General features: G+C 43.0%; 1 protein-coding gene across 1 annotated transcript in view; it reads right to left on the reverse strand.

Moving 5' to 3' along the window:
* uts2r2 (urotensin-2 receptor 2) overlaps window positions 1-23,859 on the reverse strand; it is a 142,040-nt gene that overhangs the window by 43,959 nt on the left and 74,222 nt on the right. Inside the window, exon 7 of the mRNA XM_060844201.1 lies at window positions 16,444-16,597. Coding sequence (XP_060700184.1) covers window positions 16,444-16,597 — 154 coding nt within the window. The remainder of the gene's footprint in view (window positions 1-16,443; window positions 16,598-23,859) is intronic.

Below are 23,859 nucleotides of genomic sequence, written 5' to 3' on the forward strand. Positions count from 1 at the left end.
CATAAGATATAGGAGTGGAAGTAAGGCCATTCAGCCCATTGAGTCCACTCTGCCATTCATTCATGGCTGATGGACATTTCAAAGCCAACTTACTCAGACTCTCCCTGTATCCCTTAATTCTTTGCAAGATTAAGAATTTATCAATCTCTGCCCTGAAGACATTTAACATCCCAGCCTCCACTGTGCTCTGTAGTAATGAATTCCACAGGCCCACTGTTCTCTGGCTGAAGGAATGCCTCCTCATTTCCGTTTTAAATTGACCCCCACTAATTCCAAGGCTGTGCCCACAAATCCTAGCATTCCTGCCTGACGGAAACAAATTCCCAGTATCCACCTTTTCTAAGCAATGCATTATCTTGTAAGTTTCTATTAGATCTCCCCTCAATTTTCTAAACTCTAATGAATACAATTCCAGGATCCTCAGCCGTTCTTCATATGTTAGGCCTACCATTCCAGGGATCATCCATGTGAATCTCCGCTGGACATGCTCCAGTGCCAGTATGTCCTTCCTGAGGTGTAGGGCTCAAAAGTGGACACAGTATTGTAAATGGGGCCTAACCAAAGCTTTATAGAGTTCAGTAGCACATTGCTGCTTTTACATTCCAACCCTCTTGAGATAAATGCTGAAAATGTGTTGCTGGTTAAAGCACAGCAGGTCAGGCAGTATCCAAGGAATAGGAAATTCGACGTTTTGGGCATAAGCCCTTCATCAGGAATGAGGAGAGTGTGCCAAGCAGGCTAAGATAAAAGGTAGGGAGGAGGGACTTGGGGGAGGGGCGATGGAGATGTGATAGGTGGAAGGAGGTCAAGGTGAGGGTGATAGGCCGGAGTGGGGTGGGGGCGGAGGGGTCAGGAAGAAGATTGCAGGTTAGGAGGGCGGTGCCGAGTTGAGGGAACCGACTGAGACAAGGTGGGGGGAGGGGAAATGAGGAAACTGGAGAAATCTGAGTTCATTCCTTGTGGTTGGAGGGTTCCCAGGTGGAAGATGAGACGCTCCTCCTCCAGCCGTCGTGTTGTTATGTTCTGCCGGTGGAGGAGTCCAAGGACCTGCATGTCCTCGGTGGAGTGGGAGGGAGAGTTAAAGTGTTGAGCCACGGGGTGGTTGGGTTGGTTGGTCCGGGTGTCCCAGAGGTGTTCTCTGAAGCGTTCTGCAAGTAAGCGGCCCGTCTCCCCAATATAGAGGAGGCCACATCGGGTGCAGCGGATGCAATAGATGATGTGTGTGGACATACAGGTGAACTTGTGGCGGATATGGAAGGATCCCTTGGGGCTTTGGAGGGAAGTGAGGGAGGAGGTGTGGGCGCAAGTTTTACATTTCCTGCGGTTGCAGGGGAAGGTGCCAGGAGCGGAGGTTGGGTTGGTGGGAGGTGTGAACCTGACGAGGGAGTCACGAAGGGAGTGGTCTTTGCGGAACGCTGATAGGGGAGGGGAGGATGACAACATTACATTTGCTTTCTTAACCATGGACTCAACCTGCAAGTCAACCTTTAGAGAATCCTGGACGAGCACTCCCAGACCTCTTTGTACTTGGGCTTTATAAATTTTCTCACCATTTAGAAAATAGTCCATGCCTGCATTATTTTTCCCCAATGCAAGACTTCACATTTGCTCACATTGAATTTCATCAGCCATTTCTTGGACCACTCTCCTAAACTGTCTAAATCTTTCTGCAACCTCCCCACCTCCTCAGAACTACCTGCCTGTCCACCTAACTTTGTATTATTGGCGAACTTCGCCAGAATGCCCCCAATCCCTTAAAGTGAACAGCTGCAGCCCCAACACTGAACCCTGTGGGACACCACTTGTCACTAGCTGCCATTCTGATAAAGAACGTTTTATCCCAACCCTCTGCCTTCTGTCAGACAGCCAATCCTCAATCCATGCCAGGAGCTCACCTCAAACACCATGGGCTCTCACCTTACTCAGCAGCCTCCCGTGAGGCACCTTAACAAAGGCCTTTTGGAAGTCTAGGTACATAACATCCACTGGGTTTCCTGGTCTAACCTACTTGTTACCTCTTCAAGGAATTCTAACAGGTTTGTCAGGCATGACCTCTCCTTAACTAAATCCATGCTGACTTGTTCTAATCCGACCCTGCACTTGCAAGAATTTAGAAATCATATCCTTAATGATGGATTCTAGAATTTTAATATAACTGCGGTTAGGCTAATCGGCTTCGAATTTTCCATCTTTTGTCTTGATCCTTTCCTGAACAAGGGGGTTACAACAGCGATTTTCCAATCATCTGGGACTATTCCTAACTCCAGTGATTTTTGAAAGATTACAGCCAATGCCTCTGCTATTTCTTCAGCCACCTCCCTCAGCACTCGAGGATGTAGCCCATTGGAGCCAAGAGATTTATCAATTTTTAGACTTTTTAGCTTTTCTAGCACTTTCTCTTTTGTAATGGTTACCATTCTCAACTCTGCCTCTTGACTCTCCTTAATTGTTGGGATATTACTCATGTCTTCCACTGTGAAAACCGGCACAAAGTATTTATTAAATTCTTCAGCTATTTCCTTATCTCCCATCACTAGCCTTCCTGCATCAATTTGGACTGGCCCAATTTATGCTCTACCTATTTAGAGCACATAGGCCTAGTACTTTTACTAACTTAAAAGACAAAAGGACTAACACTTCTTAATTATGCAAGCAGATCAGAGACCCACGATGCCACAACTTAGCATCATTAGGCAGGATTGCTGGGGACATCGTCTAAACCGAACAGTCACTGACAGGTCTTTGAGGGTAAGAAGCTTCCTCCTTGGAGTCATGATCTAGTCCATGAACGCAATCCTGAACCTTTCATGAGGTGGCTATTTTGTTTCAAATCCCCTGCATCTAGACCTCAGATTGGTTAACATAGGCTATGCCAGGAAATTACCCACAGCAGAAAATTGCCAACTACGTGTGAATTAGGGAGATCGTGAGTGACCCTGGAAAACCAAAGCTATCACCTTTGGGAAACAGAGGGACTCCAGCACTCTATATTCCCAGTATCATTTTTACGAACCCTTAAAACCAGGAAAGTAAAGATCGAAAAAATGGTTGGGCAGAGATTAGAGGATGGCATGTGAGGTGGATGCGCATGGACCTGCAACCTCTGAGAGTACAGACAAGTGCGCTAAAGAAACACCTCACCCAAAGAAAGGGCCAATGAAGAATGTGATAGCCTAGACTGGATAAGAGGAAGACATATGCCCTATCCCTGGGACGGGATACAAATTCTGAACATTATTGTAAAAGAGAAGGACGTCGCCTACATGAGGCAGTAAAAAATGTGCTTGGAGAGTACAAGCAGAAGCTGCAAGCTGACTGGACAGCAATAAAACATTGGGCACAAGGGTATATTCGGCATAAGACCAATTGGACAAAAGTCACAGGTTGCTGTCAAAAACCCACAGAAGTAGTCACAGAATATGAGTAACGGTTTAGGAAGACCTGGAAAGAATATGTAGGAGTCCCAACAGTACACGATGACAGAGATTTTGAAGGTTGTGCTTATAGTCCACTGAAGTCTGCTTTTTTGGCTGGACTTAAACCTGAGCTCACTAAGATGTTAAATGCACCATACCGGACTGGGATCAGAGGGCGACTAATTACTATGAACGGGTGGACTGAGCCCACCAGCTCAAACAAGGTATGGGCGTCGAGTTGTGAGCCCTTCAGGCAGGACAAATGAAACAGACCCCCAGTAACCCTGAGAAGACAGAAGACAAATGCCCAGGGAAGTGTCACTTCTGTGGGAAGGAAGGCAATTGGGCCAGGGGGTGCTGACAAAAAAGGACAAAGGAGAAATCACCTAAGAAGCAATGAGGAATAGGAGACCCTGGGAGCTGGGAACACCAATCTCCTAGAACAGTTCAAAAAACTAACCATCCAGCAGCAGCAGGAGCTGCTAAAGTTGACAAAAAAACTGGAAAAGCCCGCCCTGTGCCCCTCTACATTCCTCCTGGCTTTTTGTCAGCAGAGGGGAGATGGATTGTATGTGACCATGAGGGCAGGCAATCTGGACACTGAGTGCCTTTTGGACACAGAAGCAGAATTGACATGCCTACCCAGAAGATTCAACTATAGAAGCTAAAACAGCTGCTGAATCTTATTTCAGGTTTCACCCCTTCACATCAGAAAGAGAAATGTCAAAAAGAAACAAGCACACAGTCATAGAGACATTCAGTATGCAAATAGATGCTGCAGTCCAACTTATTCGCATCATCAGACATTCCAATTGGACCTAGTCCTATTTGCCAGCATTTGGCCCATATCCCACTAAGCCCTTCCAAATCATACACCCATCCAGATGCCTTTTAAATCATGCAATTTAATGCCATTTAAATATTGTAATTGTGCCCACTTCCTCCATACACCCACCACTCTCTGCTTGAAAAAGTAATCCCCTGAAATCCTTTTTAAAACTTTCCCCTCTTATCTGAAACCAATGTCCTCTCGCTCTGAACTCTCCCACTAGACCCTGGCTATTCAGCCTCTCCCTATAGCTGAAGCCCCTCTGTCACAGCAACATCTTTGTCAATCTTTTCTGTCCCCTCTCAAGTATAACAATATCCTTCCGATAGAAGGGCGACCAGAATTAAACACAGATTTTTAAACTGACCTCACCAATGTCCTGCACAGTCACAGCATGACATCCAAGCTCCTAGGGAGGAGTGGGTACTGCAGATGCTGGAGATTAGAGTCAAGATTAGAGTAGTGCTGGAAAAGCACAGCAGGTCAGGCAGCATCTGAGCAGCAGGAAAAATCAATGTTTCAGGCAAAAGCTCTTTATTAGCCCTTCATCACCAATTGGGAATGAGCATTTCTGATGAAGAGCTTTTGCCTGAAACATCGATTTTCCTGCTCTTCGGATGCTGCCTGACCTGCTGTGCTTTTCCAGCACTACTCTAATCCTGATCCCAAATCCTATACTCAATGTTCTGACCAATGAGGTCCAAGCATGCCAAACATGTTCTTCACCGCCCTGCCTTATCTGTGACTCCTCTTTCAAGGAACTATGCACCTGCACCCTAGGTCTCTTTGTATGGCAACACTCTCCAAGACCCCAGTATTAACTGTATAAGTCCTATCTTGGTTTGCCTCACCAAAATTCAATACTTCATATTTACCTAAATTATACTCCATCTGCCACTCTTCGGTCCATTGGCCCTTTAAAAAAATTGTTCCTGAGGCATCTAGGAAATTAATGTTTTCTTTGTACGATGCTGTTTGAGTTTAAGAGATTGTTGGAATTTTGATGAACTCTTCTAATTCTGCTTCTGTGCGAGTTCAAATTTTCCGTACATCTTCCCCATTACAGAAGATGGTGTCACAATGTGTCTACATCACCTCACAAAAGAATGAAAAAAGGAGTTCCTGAATACCAAAAAGTAGCCCCCAAGCAATCTCAAGAGTCCTCAAAAATGAAAAGTTGTTTGAATGCCTGGCACAGATCAAACAGCAGTCTCACCAGCCTGTCTAAGTCAACAGTGTATTTATTAGGGCTTGAAAATAAACCAGAATGAAACACAATTCAAAGCCTGAAAATGGAATCTGATTACAAACCCTTGAGATTTACATATAAATTGAACCACGGCTAACAACTGAATAATTTTAGTGATCAAGAGAGAATAATTGCAAATAGCACATAAAACATTTGGGAAATTATAATTATGAGTTCACCTTCCAGGACATCGCTTAGCAATTAGAATCATGTTAAACTGAACAGTCCAAAAAATACTTATAAACTCAAATCGCTGAATCATAATTTGACACTTATATACAGATAAAACTACTGCGAAATGCAATCAACTTGTAGGTGTACTTTCAAGGAAACCTCAAATGGCTAGAACATTTGGAATTTATATCTTCAGCAATAAAAAGATTAAATCATAAGGCTGCATATTTAACATTTACAGTTAACCTGATCAGATTTTCAAAAGCTAATGTTACTCACTAACAAAACTAAGGAGAGCTTCCATATTCTGTTTTGTTTGAAAATCAAAGAAGAAACTTATTTGATAAACAGCAATCACAGGGAAGATTGCCTCTCGTGATCCCATTTACCCTGGGCAATGATATTTCCACATGTTTCTTAAGGGTCAGTTCCTCTGCTGTTACCAATTAAAAAGTACACATAACCCATAGATATTGAATGCTATATATACGTTACCATTTCTCCAACCAACACACTAACCTCCAGCATTGACATGTACAAGATATGCAGGACAATATGAAGCAATTTAAATAAGCAAATTTTCAAATAGTAGAAGCTGAAATTTACCAAAACCAGCTAAGTGCTTGTGGAGGGTTTCTCTGTGAAATCTTGCAAGTTTTCTTCCACTCCTCTCCTATTATGAATGTACATTATCTGTAAGGCCATGTTTTCATTCTATCTTTCACTCACTAACAACAAACGTCCTTGCTACTGCTAGAATCTTCTAAGATTTGCACTTTTGGTGCCATATTTAAAATCCCTGCTGTGTACCAGGTCAAACACTGAGAAATTGAGCTGTTTTTCTCAGTGTGCTGCTGCACGAGTCTAAAACACATAGCTAAGAAAGGGAAGTTGATACGTTGCTTCCCCAACAAAGGCCTGGTAGATGGCAAGGGCAGTGGACAGGACGGGTATCCTTTCCTCAGGACAGCCACAGGAGACCCAGTTACCAGAGCCTGCAGCCTGGTCTGAAGTTGACAATATACTAGTTTGGTCTGTTCAGATAAATGCCCAGCAATGCTGCAAGATGTCTAGTGATGTTCTGCACCCCTCCAGGGAAAATGTCACTGACCTCACTCCAACTCTACATTTTTAATTCATTCATGAGACTGGGGTGTGACTGTTTGGCCAGCATTTATTGCCCATACCTAGTTGCCCTTGAGAAGGGGTAGTGAGTTGATGTTTTGAACCACTGTAGTCCCAGTGTCATAGGTAGATCCACAATGCCTTTATGGAGGGAATGCCAAGAGTTTGATCCAGCAACAGTGAAGTAACAATGATATTTTTCCTAGTCAGGATGATGAGTGGCTTGGAAAGGAATTTGAGGGTAGTGGTGTTTCCATGCATCTGCTGCCCTTGTCCTTCTAGATGGAAGCAGTTGTAGGTTTGGAAGGTGCTGTCTCAGGATCTTTGGTGAATTTCTGCAGGGCATCTTGTAGATGTTACACACTGCTGTGAAACAGTGTCGGTGGTGGAGGGAGTGGATGTTTGAGGATGTGATACCATTAATGCAGGTTGCATTGTCCTGGATGTTGTCAAGCTTCTTGACTGTTGATGGAACTGCACTCATCCGGGTAAGTGGGGATTATCCCATCCCACCCCTGACTTGTGGCTTGTAGATGGTGGATAGGAGGTGAGTTACTTGCCACAGTATTCCTGACTTCTGACCTACATCCATAGCCATTGTATTTATGTGGTGAGCCCAGGTGAGTGTCTGGTCAATGGTAACTGTTAGGATGTCTATTGTGGCTTTATCAATGATGGTAGTGATTAGCTTGTCTCTTATAGGAGATGTTCATTGTCTGGCATCTATGTTGCATGCATGTTACTTGGCTATTGTCCAGATCATGTTGCATCTGAACACAGACTGCTTCAGTATCAAGCTTCGTGATTGTGCAATGTTCAGTACCAATCATTGACGAACATCCCCCTTCTAACTTAATGACAGAGACAAGGTCACTGATGAGCAACTGAAGATAGCTGGACCGAGGACACGACTTGAGTAACTCCTGCAGAGATGGCCTGGAGCTGAAATGACTGATCTCTACAACCAAATACCGATGTGCTGGATAAGACTCAAAGCAGCGTGTGTTTGTCCCTGATACCCATTGATTTAAATTTTGCTAGGTTCTACTGCTGCCTCCATCTTCCACCAAGACTCATTGTCTACCACTTTCACTATTGCATGTTGCCTCATTCAGTCTCACCACAAGCCAGCAGCCCACACCCACCCTCACCACCACTACTACAAACATCAATATCTCTGTATGCTATCTCTGCTTCTTACTTACACACTCAGGATACCCCATATCACTGCACCATGACTAAGAGCTGTACCAACAATGTCCATCTCTCTCAATCTCACTCTTTGTCTCAGAGAGATCCACATGGTCTCCACCCTGAAGAGACCAGCACCTCAGGCATCATCCACTCATTCACGGGAGGAAGTAGCCACAGATCCCAGAGAGGACTCACTGAAAAGGAGGGTTCCACCAATTCAGATAGCTCTATCGCGAAGAGAGTCGAGAGTGTGTTGCTGGAAAAGCATAGCAGGTCAGGCAGCATCGAAGGAGCAAGAGAATTTATGTTTCGGGCAAAAGCCCTTCATCAGAAATGAGGCTGAGCGCTGATGAGGTGGTGAGATAAATGGGAGGGGGTGGGGCTGGGGGGAAAGGTAGTGAGTGTGTGATAGGTAGATGGAGGTGGGGAACCCTGCATGGGCCCCAGCTATGCCTGACTCTTTGTCAGTTATGTGGAACAGTCCATCTTCCACAATTACACCGGCACCATTCCCCACCTTTTCATCTGCGACAGTGAGGACTGCATCAGCACCACCTCATGCTACCACTTTAAAGACCGCAATTTCCCCTCCCACATGGTCAATGATGCACGCCAGCGCATCTCATCCACTTCCCACACCTCCCCCCTCGAACCCCACCCCTTCAACTGTAACAAGGACAAAACACCCCTGATTCTCACCTTCTACCTCACCAACCTCCATATATAACTCATCATCCTCCGCCATGTCCACCACCTACAAACGGACCCCACCAGAGACATGTTTCCTCCCCATGCCTATCCACTTTCCATAAAGACTGTTCCCTCCACGACTACCTGGTCAGATCCACGCCCCGCACCAACCTACCCTTCCCTCCCAGCACCTTCCTCGGCCAACGCAGGAATTGCAAAACCTGCGCCCACATCTTCCCCCTCACTTCCATTCAAGGCCCCAAAGGAGCCTTCCACAATCATCAAAGCTTCACCTGCACTTCCACACATGTCATTGACTGCATCTGTTGCTCCTTAAGTTGGCCTACATTGGGGAGACAGGACGCCTACTCGCAGAGCGCTTCATAGAACATCTCCTGGTCACCTGCACTAACCACGCCCGCCGCCCTATGGCCAAACACTTCAACTCTGCCAAGGACATACAGGTCCTGGGCCGCCTCCATCGCCACTCCCTAACTACCCAACGCCTGGAGGAAGAACGCCTCATCTTCTGCCTCAGGATCCTCCAATCTCATGGCATCAATGTGGACTTCACCAGTTTCCTCACTTGCCCTCCCCCCACCTTATCCCAGTTCCAACCTTCCAACTCGGTACCGCCCTCATGACCTGTCCTACCTGTCCATCTTCTTGCCCATCTATCTGCTCTACCCTCCTCTCTGACCTATCACCATTACCCTCACATCCATCTACCTACCACCTCTCAGCTACGTTTCCCCCCCAGCCCCAACTCCCTCCCATTTATCTCACCACCCCCTCAGCTCACAGCCTCATTCCTGATGAAGGGCTTTTGCCCGAAACATTGATTCTCCTGCTCCTCAGATGCTGCCCGACCTGCTGTGCTTTTCCAGCACCACACTGTCTAGTCTCCAGCATCTGAAGTCCTCACTGTCACCCATCTGGAAGAGAGTCAGGAGTACCTGATGGTGAACAAACACCAACATCTGGCCAAGGGAGAAATGCCCAGAGTGCTGGCAGCCGGAGGACTGCTGGAGACCCAGCACCTCCTCAGACCCAGGCAGCAGAGTACCCTATGCTGCAGTCCATTCAGAATGCACAAAGAGAGAGAGGAGCACAGTCACATGCAAACACTCTGTCAGCAGGATATATGATAGACACCCGCATTCCATTGCTCTAGCCATTGGTGGGAGCGAAAGGTGACAGAGGGGTTAGGGACATGATTGTCAATGACCACCAGTCCTCATCGTGGTCTATCATCCCACTTTTATATATGGAGGTGTCCTTATTAATAATTACTGTCTGCTCTGTATTTCAGCATGGTGTCTCCGATCCCCACATATGACTGCTCTCATTCCCACCACAGAAGTGGCCCTTGATAAACCCCTTGACTTTCAGTGAACAGTTGGCTAAGGACTAACCTGGTCTATCCTGCTGATCAAATTGGAAAGATAGTGTTTGAGTGGCCAGACCCCGGACTAACCTCTGCAGCTCCTAACTGACCTACCGCTAATCTCTGGACTGGTTGTATGGATCTGCAGGACTGATGGTGTCACACTCCCGAGACTGTAATGATATGCAGGGAGAAATTGTACCCTCTCACTGACAACAAAACCCTTGGATTTGACTGAGGACTATACCCCTCAAACTTTCAGACATGACTATTTGGTTGAAGTACAGGCAGGATGTTTGCCGGACTTGCGGTAGGTGTAATACTGAGGTAGTACAGGTCATAAAGAAACATCTCTTTACCCATCACTGGTCATTGTTGACAAACATGACACCTGCCTAGCTTTATGTCAGTGATAAAAGGCAAGGCAGAAGTACTGCGAGAATGTACATTTTGAATGAATGAATCAGCAATATGTAAAAAGGCAAAGCACAACAAGGCAGCAATTCTGTAAGTACCAAAGTAGGTGCGTTCAGATAAGGTTCCCCAAGGGAGACTGATTAGCAAGGTTAGATCTCATGGAATACAGGGAGAACTAGCCATTTGGATACAGAACTGGCTCAAAGACCACCTCGAAGGTGGTGGTGTAGGGTTGTTTTTCAGACTGGAGGCCTGTGACTAGTGGAGTGCCACAAGGATCGGTGCTGGACCCTCTACTTTTCATCATTTATATAAATGATTTGGATGCGAGCATAAGAGGTACAGTTAGTAAGTTTGTTGATGACACCAAAATTGGAGGTGTAGTGGACAGCGAAGAAGGTTATCTCAAATTACAACGGGATCTTAATCAGATGGGCCAATGGGCTGAGAAGTGGCAGATGGAGTTTAATTCAGATAAATGTGAGGTGCGGCATTTTGGGAAAGCAAATCTTAGTAGGACTTATACACTTAATAGTAAGGTCCTCGGGGATGTTGCTGAACAAAGAGATCTTGGAATGCAGGTTCATAGCTCCTTGAAAGTGGAGTTGCAGGTAGATAGGATAGTGAAGAAGGCGTTTGGTATGCTTTCCTTTATTGGTCAGAGTACTGAGTACAGTAGATGGAAGGCCATGTTGCGGTTGTACAGGACATTGGTTAGGCCACTTTTGGAATATCGCGTGTAATTCTGGTCTCCTTCCTATCAAAAGGACGTTGTGAAACTTGAAAGGGTTCAGAAAAGATTTACAAGGATGCTGCCAGGGTTGGAGGATTTGAGCTATAGGGAGAGGTTGAAAGGGCTGGGGCTGTTTTCCCTGGAGCATCGGAGGCTGAGGGGTGACCTTGTAGAGGTTTATAAAATTATGAGGGACATGGATAGGATAAATAGATAAATAGATAAAGTATTTTCCCTGGGGTGGGGGAGCTCAGAACTAGAGGCCATAGGTTTAGGGTGAGGGGGAAAGATATAAAAGAGATCTAAGGGGCAACATTTTCACGCAGAGCTGCCAGAGGAAGTGGTGGAGGCTAGTAAAATTGCAACATTTAAAAGGCATTTGGATGGGTATATGAATAGGAAGGGTTTGGAGGGATATTGGCCGGGTGCTGGCAGGTGGGACTAGATTGGGTTAGGATATCTGGTCGGCATGGACGGGTTGGAGCGAAGAGTCTGTTTCCGTACATCTCTATGACCCGATAACTGCAGTTTGAACTTTAAAATATAGACTTATTTATCAGAACTAATTTTAATGTGCTTTTTTTAATAGTAAAAATGGAAGCCCTGCATTTAAGTTTTCTTCCAACACAATTTTTCAAGGAAAGCTCATCACCCCAGTCAAAAATGAATACAAATAAAAGAAATTTAGCATGTCTATTTAAGATAATTGATATAAATCCACAACCCTACCACAATGTCCAAATAAGACTATAAAATGAATGTTAAGTATCACAAATTGTTTGTTTAAGTGTGTGCAAAAGTACTGCTTACTGAGTGAAGTATTTATCTTACGGACAGTAGGAAACTATCACGAGAGGTCCCCGATACTACATTCAATATCGATCACAAATAATAACTTTCAATGCATTTAAGGGTAATTTGTCCAGACAAGTACAATGAGAACTGAAGAAACCTACAGCTTTTTATTATTTGAAAGTCAGCATTCAGAGTAAACGTAAGACCATAAGATAGAGGAACGGAATGTGGACATTTGGTCTATCGAGTTTGCTCAGCCATTCGATCCTGGCTGACAGGCTTCTCAACCACATTCTCCCACCTTCTCCTGCAACCGATGATCCTCTGACTAATCAAAACCCATCTATCTCCGTCTTAAATACACTTACGAAACACCAGCTGCCATCCTGATACCGATCCCTTTCTCCCGACTAGATTAGATTAGATTCCCTACAGCGTGGAAACAGGCCCTTCAGCCCAACTAGTCCACACCGACCCTCCAAAGATTAACCACCCAGACCCATTTCCTTCTGACTAATGGGCAATTTAGCACGGCCAATTCACCTGACCTGCACATCTTTGGGAAGTGGGAGGAAAACGGAGCACCCAGAGGAAATCCACGCAGACACGGGGAGAATGTGCAAACTCCACACAGACAGTGACCCAAGGTTGGAATCGAACCTGGGACCCTGGTGCTGTGAGGCAGCAGTGAGCGCTGAGCCACCGTGCCGCCCACCAACTCTCTGCTTTCTGCCAATCAGCCAATCCTCTTATCCATGCCAATACCTTGCCCCTAACACCAAGGGCTCTTATTTCGCAGTCTCAGTACAACATCTTGTCAAAGCCCTTCTGGAAATCCAAATAGATTGCGTCCATGAGTTCTCCTTTGGGACAGCATGCTCGCTATTTCTTCAAAAAATTCTAACAGATTTGTCAGGCATGACCTCCCCTTGATGAAGCTGTGTTGACTCAGCCCTATTTTACCATGCACTTTGAAGTACTCCACAATCTCATCTTTAACAACGGACTCCAAAATCTTGCCAACAGCCGAGATCAGGCTAACCGGCCTATAATTTCCTGCCTTCTGCCTCTTTCTCTTCTGAAACAGGGTTTTACATTAACCACTTTTCAGTCCTCTGGGACCTCCCTCGTGCTCGTGATTCCTGAAAGCTGCCTCCACAATCTCCTGAGCTAACTCCTTCAGAACTCTGGGTTTTATTCCCTCTGGTCCAGGGGATTTATCCACAGTCACCCAGTACCTTCACCTTAGTGATAGCTACCAAACTCACTCACCTGACTGTCTCAAAGTTCTGGTGTACAATCGGTATCTTCCTCCATGAAGACAGATGCAAAGTACCTGTTTGGTTCATCCACCATTTCTTTGATCTCTCTCTACTTCTCCAGCCTTATTTTCCAGCAATTCAAAGTCCATTCTTGCCTCTCTTGCCTTTTAGATATCTAAAACAAAATTGTTGCAGTATTCTTTCAGATTACTAGCTAGCTTAATCTCATTTTTCATCTTCTTCCCCGTTATTGCATTTTTAGTTATCCTCTACTGGTTTTTAGCAGGTTCCCAATCCTCTGGCTTCCCACTACTCTTCATGAAGGTTTATGCTTTATCTTTTGCTTTTATGCTGTTCCTGACTTCCCTTGTCAGCCAAGCTTGCCTCATCCTTCTTCAAGATGAATCTCTGCTACGTCTCCTGAATTACTTGTGCCATGGCTACTCCACCATTGTTCCTGCAAGGCTCCCTTTTAGTCAAGTTTGGCCAGCTTCTCCCTCACATCTTTGTAGTTACCTTCCGTCAATTGTAATACCATTATATTTGATTCCAGCTTCTCCCCTCTCAACAACTGCAAGATGAATTCTCTCATATTGTGGCTCCCTAATCAAGTCTGCCTCATTACACATCAGCACATCCTGAATTGCCTGGTTCCTAGTGGGCTCTGCCATAAGCATTCACCAAAAATATCTCTCCAAGATGTATCCAAAAGGTACACATTTTAGTGGCAAAGTTCCATGCTTCAACATCAGTCAGAAATATTTCTCTTTACTTTACCAAGGGTTCATGAATATGCCCAACCTTAAGTACTTAGTGCCATGCTATTTCAAGAGGTACGCACAGCCAATTCTGAGCCGAGAAACCCTTTTACAATTGCCATGTCCCAGCCACCATTTTAATAGCTGATGCAACAGAACTAAGAGACAAGCTTATTCCACAAATGGCCCAAGGCCCTGGAAATGAACTCGCGCCTCTTATTCTTTACCAAGGCAGGTTTCACATATTACCTGCTCCCAGCATTAATCCTGGCCTGGCTGCTTCCAATTCCTAAACCCAAATCTTAATATGTTTTAGCCTCTAAACTAAGCATTATTCTCCCTCAGCCTTAGCAGTGGGAATTAAAACTATTCAGGTACACAGTTATCCGCTGCTGAAGGTGAAGTCTGGAATTTCTTCCACGGGACATATTTTGTGATACAGGCTGTTATGTGGTTCATAAACTCCATTCCGAATGGAGGTGTGGCTTTGGCCAGGAGTTAAGGCTTTTCCTGCAGGATGTAGCTTCACTGCAGTTTGAGAGCCATGAACCAGTGCTGGGAGGACTGCAGAGGCAGGGAAGAGCACCCAGCCCCTCAGACTGTTTAACAGGTGCCTTCACCTTCCCCTCACCCCCTTCACACTGCCACCTCATCTTCTCCTCCATCCACCCCCACAGCCAAACAGCTAGTACTTTCTCTGTACAGGCCAATGTTTCCATTCAAAATCAATGCAAAATATTTCATGTCTCTAGGCGGGAACCTCTCACCCTCTAATAAAAGCCTCCACAAAACACATAATCAGACTGAAAAAAAATGAATTCCGCCATGTGAAAAAATCCTTCCAATACATATATAAAATAGAAATTGCTGGAAAAACTCAGCAAGTTTGCCAGCATTGGAGAGGGAAACAGAGTTACTGTTGAGTCCAATCTGACCTTTCTTCAGAATCCTACTAGTTTGTGTCAACAAACTAGAAAATACATCAAAGGCTGAATTTAGATGTATTATCTCCACGTTTGCAGATAACACAACGCTGGATGGGAGGATATGCTCGATGGAGGATACAGAAATGCTTCATTGTGATGGAGGGACAGAGAGTCATACCAGACTGGAAACATTAACACTGGTTCTCTCTTCACGGATGCTGCCAGACCTGCTGAGTTTCTCCAGCATTCTGTGTGCTTGATCCTGTGCTGGACAGAAGAGCCTCACTTGTGGAAGTCGTGGAAAAGTTATTTGTGCTGATGTAGGTGTGTTTTTGTCTGGTTTAGTTCCAGCAGTAAAGATGCACAGGCCCTGAACTGTCTCAGCACCGGGATATCCCTGCAGCAGTTTTCAGGGGAAAGTCCCCAGCCTAAACATCTCCTGCTGATTCATCATGGACTTACCCACCATCATATGGTCACAAGTGAGGATGCTCACTAAAGATCACTTAACGCTCAGCACCATCCCCAACACTTCGAGTGCTGAATCAGTCCATGTCAACATGCAGCAAGACTTAGACAGTAAACCAAAAATCAAAAGATCCATGGACGCTGGAAATAATAAACAAAACTAAAAACAGAAAGTGCTGGAAAACCTCAGCAGGTCAGGCAGCATCTGTGAAGAGAGAACAGAGTTAACGTTTCAGGTCCAGTGACCCTTCTTCAGAGCTTAAGCTCTGAGAGCCCCTCCTGAAGGATCACTGGACCCAAAACGTCAACTCTGATTTCTCTCCACAGATGCTGCAAAACTTGGACAGTGCTCATATTTGACTTGTAAAGTGACAGGCAATGACCTTCCCCAATAAGTGAGAAGGTCCCTCACCTTTCTATGGCATTACCATCACTGAATCCTTCACAATCAAAATCCCAGGGGCCAGAAGCTGAACTGGATCAGCCATATAAATAAACAAAGAACTTTGGGGGCTTGAGATCTGAAACAAAAACAGAAATTTCTGGAGAAACACAAAGTGATGAAGAGTCACTGGACTGTACATTAACTGCTAGAATTGCTACGTTTCTCCAGGCATTTCTGCTTTTGTTTCAGCCATATAAATACTGTGGCTATAAGAAATGGTCAGAACTAGAACTACTGTAGTGATTAACACACCTTCTGGCTCCCCAGAGGCTACCCACCAGCTACACCATACTAATCAATATTTTCCACTTGCTTGGATGTGTACAGCTCCCAATAACACTGAAAAGACTGAACACTATCCATGGAAAAGCAGCCCAGTTTACTAGCACTTTTTCCATCAACTTATAGTTCATCCCTTGCACCACTAACACAATGTGGTATTGGTGTGTACTGTATACAGGATGTACAGGATGTACTGTACAGCACAAAGGCTGAAACATGAAAGCTCTATTCAATCCATGAATTAATTCTAAATTGGTAAGCTTTTCATTACAAATCAAGAGATCATCCACTACCTTATCAATGTGAGGATGCCAATACTCATCATGCATTGTCTTGGCTTCAGTATTGTTCATCCTTGAGAAAAAGGTGGGCTTCGTGAGGTGCAGACGAGTTGGATTAATCCCGAATGATTCAGCTATCACTTGCTGAATACGCCCTCGCACATCACTGCAAAAAATAATCAATTCGTAATTAATTAAAATCATTAAGCTTTGGAATCTTTGAAATTAAAATCTAATTTTCATTTAAAACTTAGGTGACCACTGCAGCCATTTTAGGTCCCAATTTCTTCCATTTTACAAACCATTTCAGACTATGAAAGGTGTCCTGTATAACAATCAGATGAAGCAAGTTAAAATTTATCAGCGTCATCATATCCTCAATATTTCAACTGTTTTCACATAGTACACAGTATAGCGGAAATCTGTCTCCAAGAACTATAGATGCTGGCTGAAATAATTCCACAGAGGCCAGTATCCAGTCACTAAGTCACCCTCTATTTACACATGGAATGTCCTTGAGCCTGATCCAGCTCTCAGAGTGAACAGAATGCCAGATACTCCTGTTCTTTTTTTTATGTCTGACACTCCGGTTCTTTTATTTTAAATTTTCACCCACATACTACTGTCTAACTGTGGTAGTGCTTTTTTTTTCCCCAGCACCCATGTTGTGTGTGTGCAGGTGTGAGACACAGTGAGAGACACAAAGTGCACAAATCTTTATTCAATTTCCACCACTAGGAAGAAAGGAAACACCCACGTGGCCAAGATACTCTTGTTCTTTGTTTTTTTCTTAAATCCCAGTTTATCTCTCATTTATTATTTTTTCTTTCTTTATTAACCCCCACACTACTGCCTAACTTCGCTGGTGCTTATTTTTCCCCAGCACCCATGGGGTGTGTGTGTGTGTGTGTGTGTGTGTAGGTGTGAGACACAGTGAGAGACACAAAGTGCACGAATCTTTTATTCAATTTCCACCACCAGGAAGATAGGAAACACCCGCGTGGCCAAGATACTCCTGTTCTTCTCTGTCAGCCAACGCTCCCTGATTGGACCAGATTAACAGTCCCAATTAGGGAACTCATTTTCTATGATGTCCATCTGGCTGACCTCATTACAATCACTACACTGTCCAAACAAATTGCTCATGACTAAGCTGGACAGAATCTTGAGATCTATGATATGAACAAAAGATGAGTCATTGGTAACTAGCTGTTTAAAGAGGCCATGATTTAACAGAATGGTGAAATAGACTGAAGACTCAAAATGTCTCAGTCCTTTATGTAAAAGCTTATGAAATGCATGCATATGAAAAAATGTTGTTTTAGCCATAGAATTTACATCATACTAGTTTGACTTGCACAGTTTACAGTATATTTGTTCATTTCAAAAAATGAGTGCAGCTAGACTGTCAAGTATTGGAACCTAATTCCTTTACACACTTAACAACAGAAAACTTTGTTTTGAAGCTATTGAAAAGAAAGACTTGCAAACAAGTACAAAATTTATATTTTAAATTGATTTTGGAAACATGTAGAGACAGCTTTCTGGCATGATTTTACATGGATCCAGTTCATTTGGAATGTAAAATAAGCCACTGAGCTGTTTTTGAAGCTGTGTTTGATGCTAACCAGATACATAAAAATGTTACAAAATATTGTGGCAAATTTCTAGCATTGCCAATAAATGTAATAGAAATTTTCCATTACAGAGTTGAATCCCAGAGAATAGCAACACTTCCTGCCCTCCATACCTTTAATCAGCAGTGATCCAGCATCATTACTTTAGAGTAGCGTGCACAAACCCAGAGATATTAGCAAACTCATGAAAAATTTATTTTCTTCTTATTTTGATACTTGACTTAAGAATTTGCAAGTATGATGCCTCACAAATTATATACTAGAAGGACAGATAACCCTCAGGAGATTAATCAGAGTGAAGAACTGAAAGAACTCCAATGTTCTAAGTGGAGACAAGAAATTGAAGCTTTTCATCCTGTATTCATCAGAACTGGGATGCAAGAAACAGACATAAAACAAGAGACATAATTTTGTACAAAAAGAGAAGAGGGTCACTTTGTGTGCTTAATACAAAGATACAGCATTTCACAACTATTGGGGCAGCACGGTAGTTAGCACTGCTGTCTCACAGTACCAGGGACCCAGGTCCAATTCCAGCCTCTGGCGACTATCTGTGTGGAGTTTGCACATTCTCCCTGCGTCTGCATGGGTTTCTTCTGGTTTCCTCCTGCAGTCCAAAGATGTGCGAGTCAGGTGAATTGGCCATGCTAAATTGCTCATAGCATTAGGTGCATTAGTCAGAGGGAAATGGGTCTGAATAGGTTACTCTTCGTAGAGTCAGTGTGGACTTCCATACTGTAAGGAATCTAATCACCTAATCTAATCTAACCTGTGAGATAAAGGATACCCTGATCAAATCATCACTCATGATATATTCTTGTACATTTTGCCCTGAGAAGGGTCCAGTCTATCTCATGTTACTGGAAGGGGAAGTGGTTTCAAAAATGTTAACAAGAAGCGCTCGCTGTCTCATGCTACCACTTCCCAGTCAATCCATGAGCAGTTTCCTCCACTAACAAAGTGCTGCCATAAAATCTAAAAGACTTTTTTTAAAAACCTATCGCATAAATCAATAATATGGTATTTCAGTTTCAGTGCTGGTATGATGCCAGATATGTATACCGTACATCCCAACAGCAGGTGGACAGCATGAAATAGCACTTCCTGTTAACCAATCACATGGCAGCCAGCTTATCATTTTCAATCAGTCCATGCTTGCAAGCCTTAGAAATGAATATCCACTATTAGATGTGATTCTGCTGTTGGAAATTTTGTACTAAATAATGCAGATAGCGCTAAGAATTACCTTGGAGACCAGTTTAAGGTCATCAACCAGGCATGTACATATTGCTATTATATAGATACATATATAAATCTGCAGGAACCTGTTTTATGTTGGCAAAAAATCCATCTAAGAGCAGCACAGTGGCTAGGGTGCCACGGTGGCTCAGTGGTCAGCACTGCTGCTTCACAGTACCAGGGACCCGGGTTCAATTCCAGTCTTGGGCGACAGTGTGCAGTTTGCACATTCTCTCCGTGTCTGCGTTTCCGCCGGGTGCTCCAGTTTCCTCCCACAATCCAAAGATGTGCAGATCAGGTGATTTGGCCATGCTAAATTGCCCATAGTATTAGGTGCATTAGTCAGGGGTAAATGTAGGGGAATGGGTCTGGGTGGGTTACCCTTTGGAGGGTCGTGTGGACCTGCTGGGCTAAATGGCCTGTTTCCACACTGTAGGGAATCTAATCTAATTTGTACATACATTTTAGTAAAGGGGTCATAGAGACAGTCAAACTGCATTCCCATGGCAATATCCTGACCAATCAGAATCGACCTGCCAGCTCCAAGAATTTAAAATAGACAGTTAATAGTTTTGCTGCATCTCCGTGCCAATGACGGTCCAACCTACCAGCACCCTCCTCTCAATCTGGATAAATGGTGTCTCTTGTTTGAAATGGTTTCCTTATGTATAGTTCTGGTAAGTGTAACATTTTTAAAAATCTATTCTATTATGTTTTTAAGTTCGTACTATCAAGAACTTAAAGTAATTAATATCAATAGAGAAAATGTATTCAATGGACTTAAGAGACTAAAAGCTAACAAACCTGCTGAATCAAATGGCCTCTATCTTAGTGTTCAGAAGAGTTAGCTGGGAACAGAATGGATGCACTAGTTACAATTTTCCAAAACACTCTCCTTTCCCTGCAGAGTGGAAGCTTACAAATGTATCATTAGTACCCAGAAAAGGAAAGAAACAGAGAACAGGAAGCTAGAGGCCAGTTAGCTTGAGATCACTCATTAGCAAAATGCTGGAATCTATTATAAAAGAAGTCTTAACAATGAGTTAGGATGTAATAGTAGGATCAGCTTTGTGGTTTTCTAAAAAGGGAACCATGTTTGACAAATTCATTCAGGTTTCTTGAGGATATAACTTTTAGCGTAGTTAAGCAGAAATTAGTCAATGCAGCATAGTTGGATTACCAGAAGGCATTCAAAGGCTCATGGAATTAGGAGGAATAAGTACACATGCATGGACAATTGGTTAACGAACAGGGAGCAAAGGGTAGCAATAAAAGGGATAATTTCATGTTGAAAGGCTCTATCCAACAGAGGCTCTAACCAGTTTCAATCTACATGAGATGAAGGGTCGAAGATTAACTTACCCATGCCTGCAGATAATACAAAACTCAGCTGGAATACAAGCTTTGAAGAGGACACAAGGAATCTAGGCAGGTTTAAGTGGGCAAAAATTTTATAATTGGAGCAAATTGTGGGAAAAAGTCAAGTTGAAGAAGCAGATTTTTTAAAAAAATGATTTACTAAACTTTTAGATGTTGATATTCAGAGAATTGAAAATGCTTGTGCAAGGAATATAGAGTTATCGATAAGAGGAGAAGTGACATGCTAGTCTTTATTGCAGGTAAATTTTAATACAAGAACAAGGAAGTATTGCTCCAGTTTTTTTGTAACTTGAGTGAAACCATATCAGCAGTATTGTGCATCATCCCCATAGCTCAGAAAGGATAAAACTTAGGGACAGTACTGCAAAGATTCACTGAATTTGTTCCTGGGATGAAAGGATTATCCTGTGATGAAAGGTTGAGTAAATTGGAACTTAACTCTCCGCTGTTTAGAAGAATGAAGGAGGTCTCACTGAAATACACCAGATTCAGGAGCAGCTTGACAGGACAGATATTGACAGGTAGCTTTCCCTAGATGGGAAGTTTAAAGCATAGTGGGTCAATACTTTAGGACTGAGACGAGGAAATATTTCTTCAGAAGTAGGGCTTTGGATCTTTGGAATTCCATTCACCAGAGGGTGGTTTATACTGCGTTGTTGACAATATTCAAGGCTGGGGACATATATTCTCCTCCTATTCCTGCTTCCTATAATTAATTGAATCACTTGATGGCTCAACAATACTAATTTTGTACACTGATGGCAGTGTATTAGATTTAAATAGTATACTTTTTTAACACTAAATTTCCTTCTCCACTTACGTTGCTATTATCCTCCCAATCTAAGTTTATTAGTGAAGGTTATTTTGAGATGAAATGTTTCTACAGCACACAGCACCTTGAACAAATGGAGCTGTCCTGTTTTAATAAAAGCTAAATGCTGTAGTATCTACAATTATTTCTCAGTATGGGAGGCCTTTTCTAAGTGCAGTCCAGGGTGTGCTGAATTTTTGAAGTGTAATGTCCAGTTAAATATTTTGAAAGGACACCTTTCAATCTTAGTCTGTATAAATTCGTATAATTGTACAACCATTCACTAACTCTCTCACGATCAGGCGTACTTGTGAACCACAAACAACTAACCTTTTGGCATTTGGAGGTAAGTACGGTGTTGGGTCGGGATATATACTTTGATAAACGAGAGAATTTCACAAAGTAAGGGATTTTTTTTGTGAGGTGAGCAGCAGGCAACAACAACATGAGTCGCATCAACCAAAATATGAATAAGAAATAATGCTGAACATCCAAAGTCTTACCATTTCTGTATTTCATAGAAAATTTAAGTGTTTATGAAAAATTGACGCAAGATACGAAGAAAGAATCGGCCCTAAAAAAGATTAACAAGACCAATAAAGAACAGCAACCTCCTATCGCTCTGAACTTGCGAAGCATGGATCAGAATAGGTCCTTGAAAATTGCTGGGGTGGTTACATGGTGTGCTGAAATGCAATGCATATGTACTTACTAATGGTAAAAACATACTTTGGGTTCAGAAACAATTTCAGAGCAACAGCTAGCTTGTGTCACTACCTTATGAAACAAAACTGCTGAGCAGAGGGAGGTGGTGGCTTGGAAGCCACACAAAGACCTTGATGACAAAATGACCAGCTCGCAGAGGTTCATCATCAGACACCAGAAAAAAACACAAGCATCCATTATGTCATATTGGCGACACAGGTAAAATATCCATCAATTTTAATATGTCCAGTTATCAAACTACAAAATGGATAGGGAGCAAACAATTCTAGTGAATTGGACACAAGGACAAGAAGGACATAAGGAGGCAAGATTCACGATGGTATGACATGTGGCCAATGGAACAAATTTAAAGCCTGTGGTAATTTAAAAAAGTAAAACAATGCCAGTCAACAGGTTCCCTGCAAGTGTTTCTGTGCATGTTCCTAACAATGGTTGGATGAATGAGGGTGGAGTGGAGATATGGGTCAATAAAGTGTGGAATAGTCCTGATTGCCTACTCTAAGTAAACAACTCCTCACTGTGGAATATGTTCAAATCCCAAAGAATCATTGAGCTGAAGAGACACCTATGAAGAATGAACATCCATATTGTAGTAACACCAAGGGCTCTAACATTCTCTAGACATCTGCCTCAACAAGGCAGAGGAAAAAGGAGTTGAGAATTATGAGATCAGCCATGATCTCATTGATTAGTGGAATGGACACACCTGCAGAATGGTCTACTTCTGCTCCTGTTTCTGATACAAGGATCATTTTTGCACTAAATGGATAAATCGACAAAGAAAAGGTCTTTCACAAAGAGTGAAAATACATATACTGTCCAACTAGATGTTTTGTGTGGCTTCATCATCAAATCATGGGATACACTGAAAGCACTATATCATCAAATTGTTCACAAACTGCACAGCATCTAATTTAATGGATGAAGAGCAAAGCGATTCAATGTGAAGAAATGATTCTGAAAACGAATGCTCCAAATCTGATCAGGAGTAGGAGTCTTACAATGCAACCATCACTGAAACAACTAGGAATTAACTGAATGTACTTTTTGCACTGGGCAATGAAGACAATGAGACTGACAGTTTTAAAGCACTTTGACTGCAATTAATGGCACCCTTGTAGAATATGTTAATATTTGATTAAAATGTGTCAGAGTACTCCAAAACGAGGAGGTTCACATTTTATTCTCAGACCCTGTTTATCCAAGGTCTTTTCAAGGTTTCAAAAGGTCGATATAAACACCATGATTGGTATCATTTTCTCCTCCTGCTATTACAAGATAAGAATTTTCATATAATTATAATTATAAAATTGATCTGGGAAGTTGATTTTGAGTTGACTTTTTCTGGAATATTACTTACATGAATGGCCAACAGAGCGGGACACCAATGTTAAAGCCACTGGGAGCAAAATGATGCATTAAGTAGTGATTAGATTGTGTCATGCACAATTACCATTTCTTAACAGAGAATCAGCTAGAGTCAGGGCCTGCATAATGGTACTGTATTGATCTCAACACAACAGTAAAGCTCAAATAATCATCTGAATGTCAATGGGAGTTTCAGATGAATAAGAAGCAAAATGTAAAACAACACTGGCCACTAGTATCAATACAAAGTCAGAAATTAAATATTTC

This window comes from Hemiscyllium ocellatum, chromosome 25 (genome assembly GCF_020745735.1).
Source record: "Hemiscyllium ocellatum isolate sHemOce1 chromosome 25, sHemOce1.pat.X.cur, whole genome shotgun sequence".
In the NCBI taxonomy this organism is placed as follows: Eukaryota; Metazoa; Chordata; class Chondrichthyes; order Orectolobiformes; family Hemiscylliidae; genus Hemiscyllium; species Hemiscyllium ocellatum.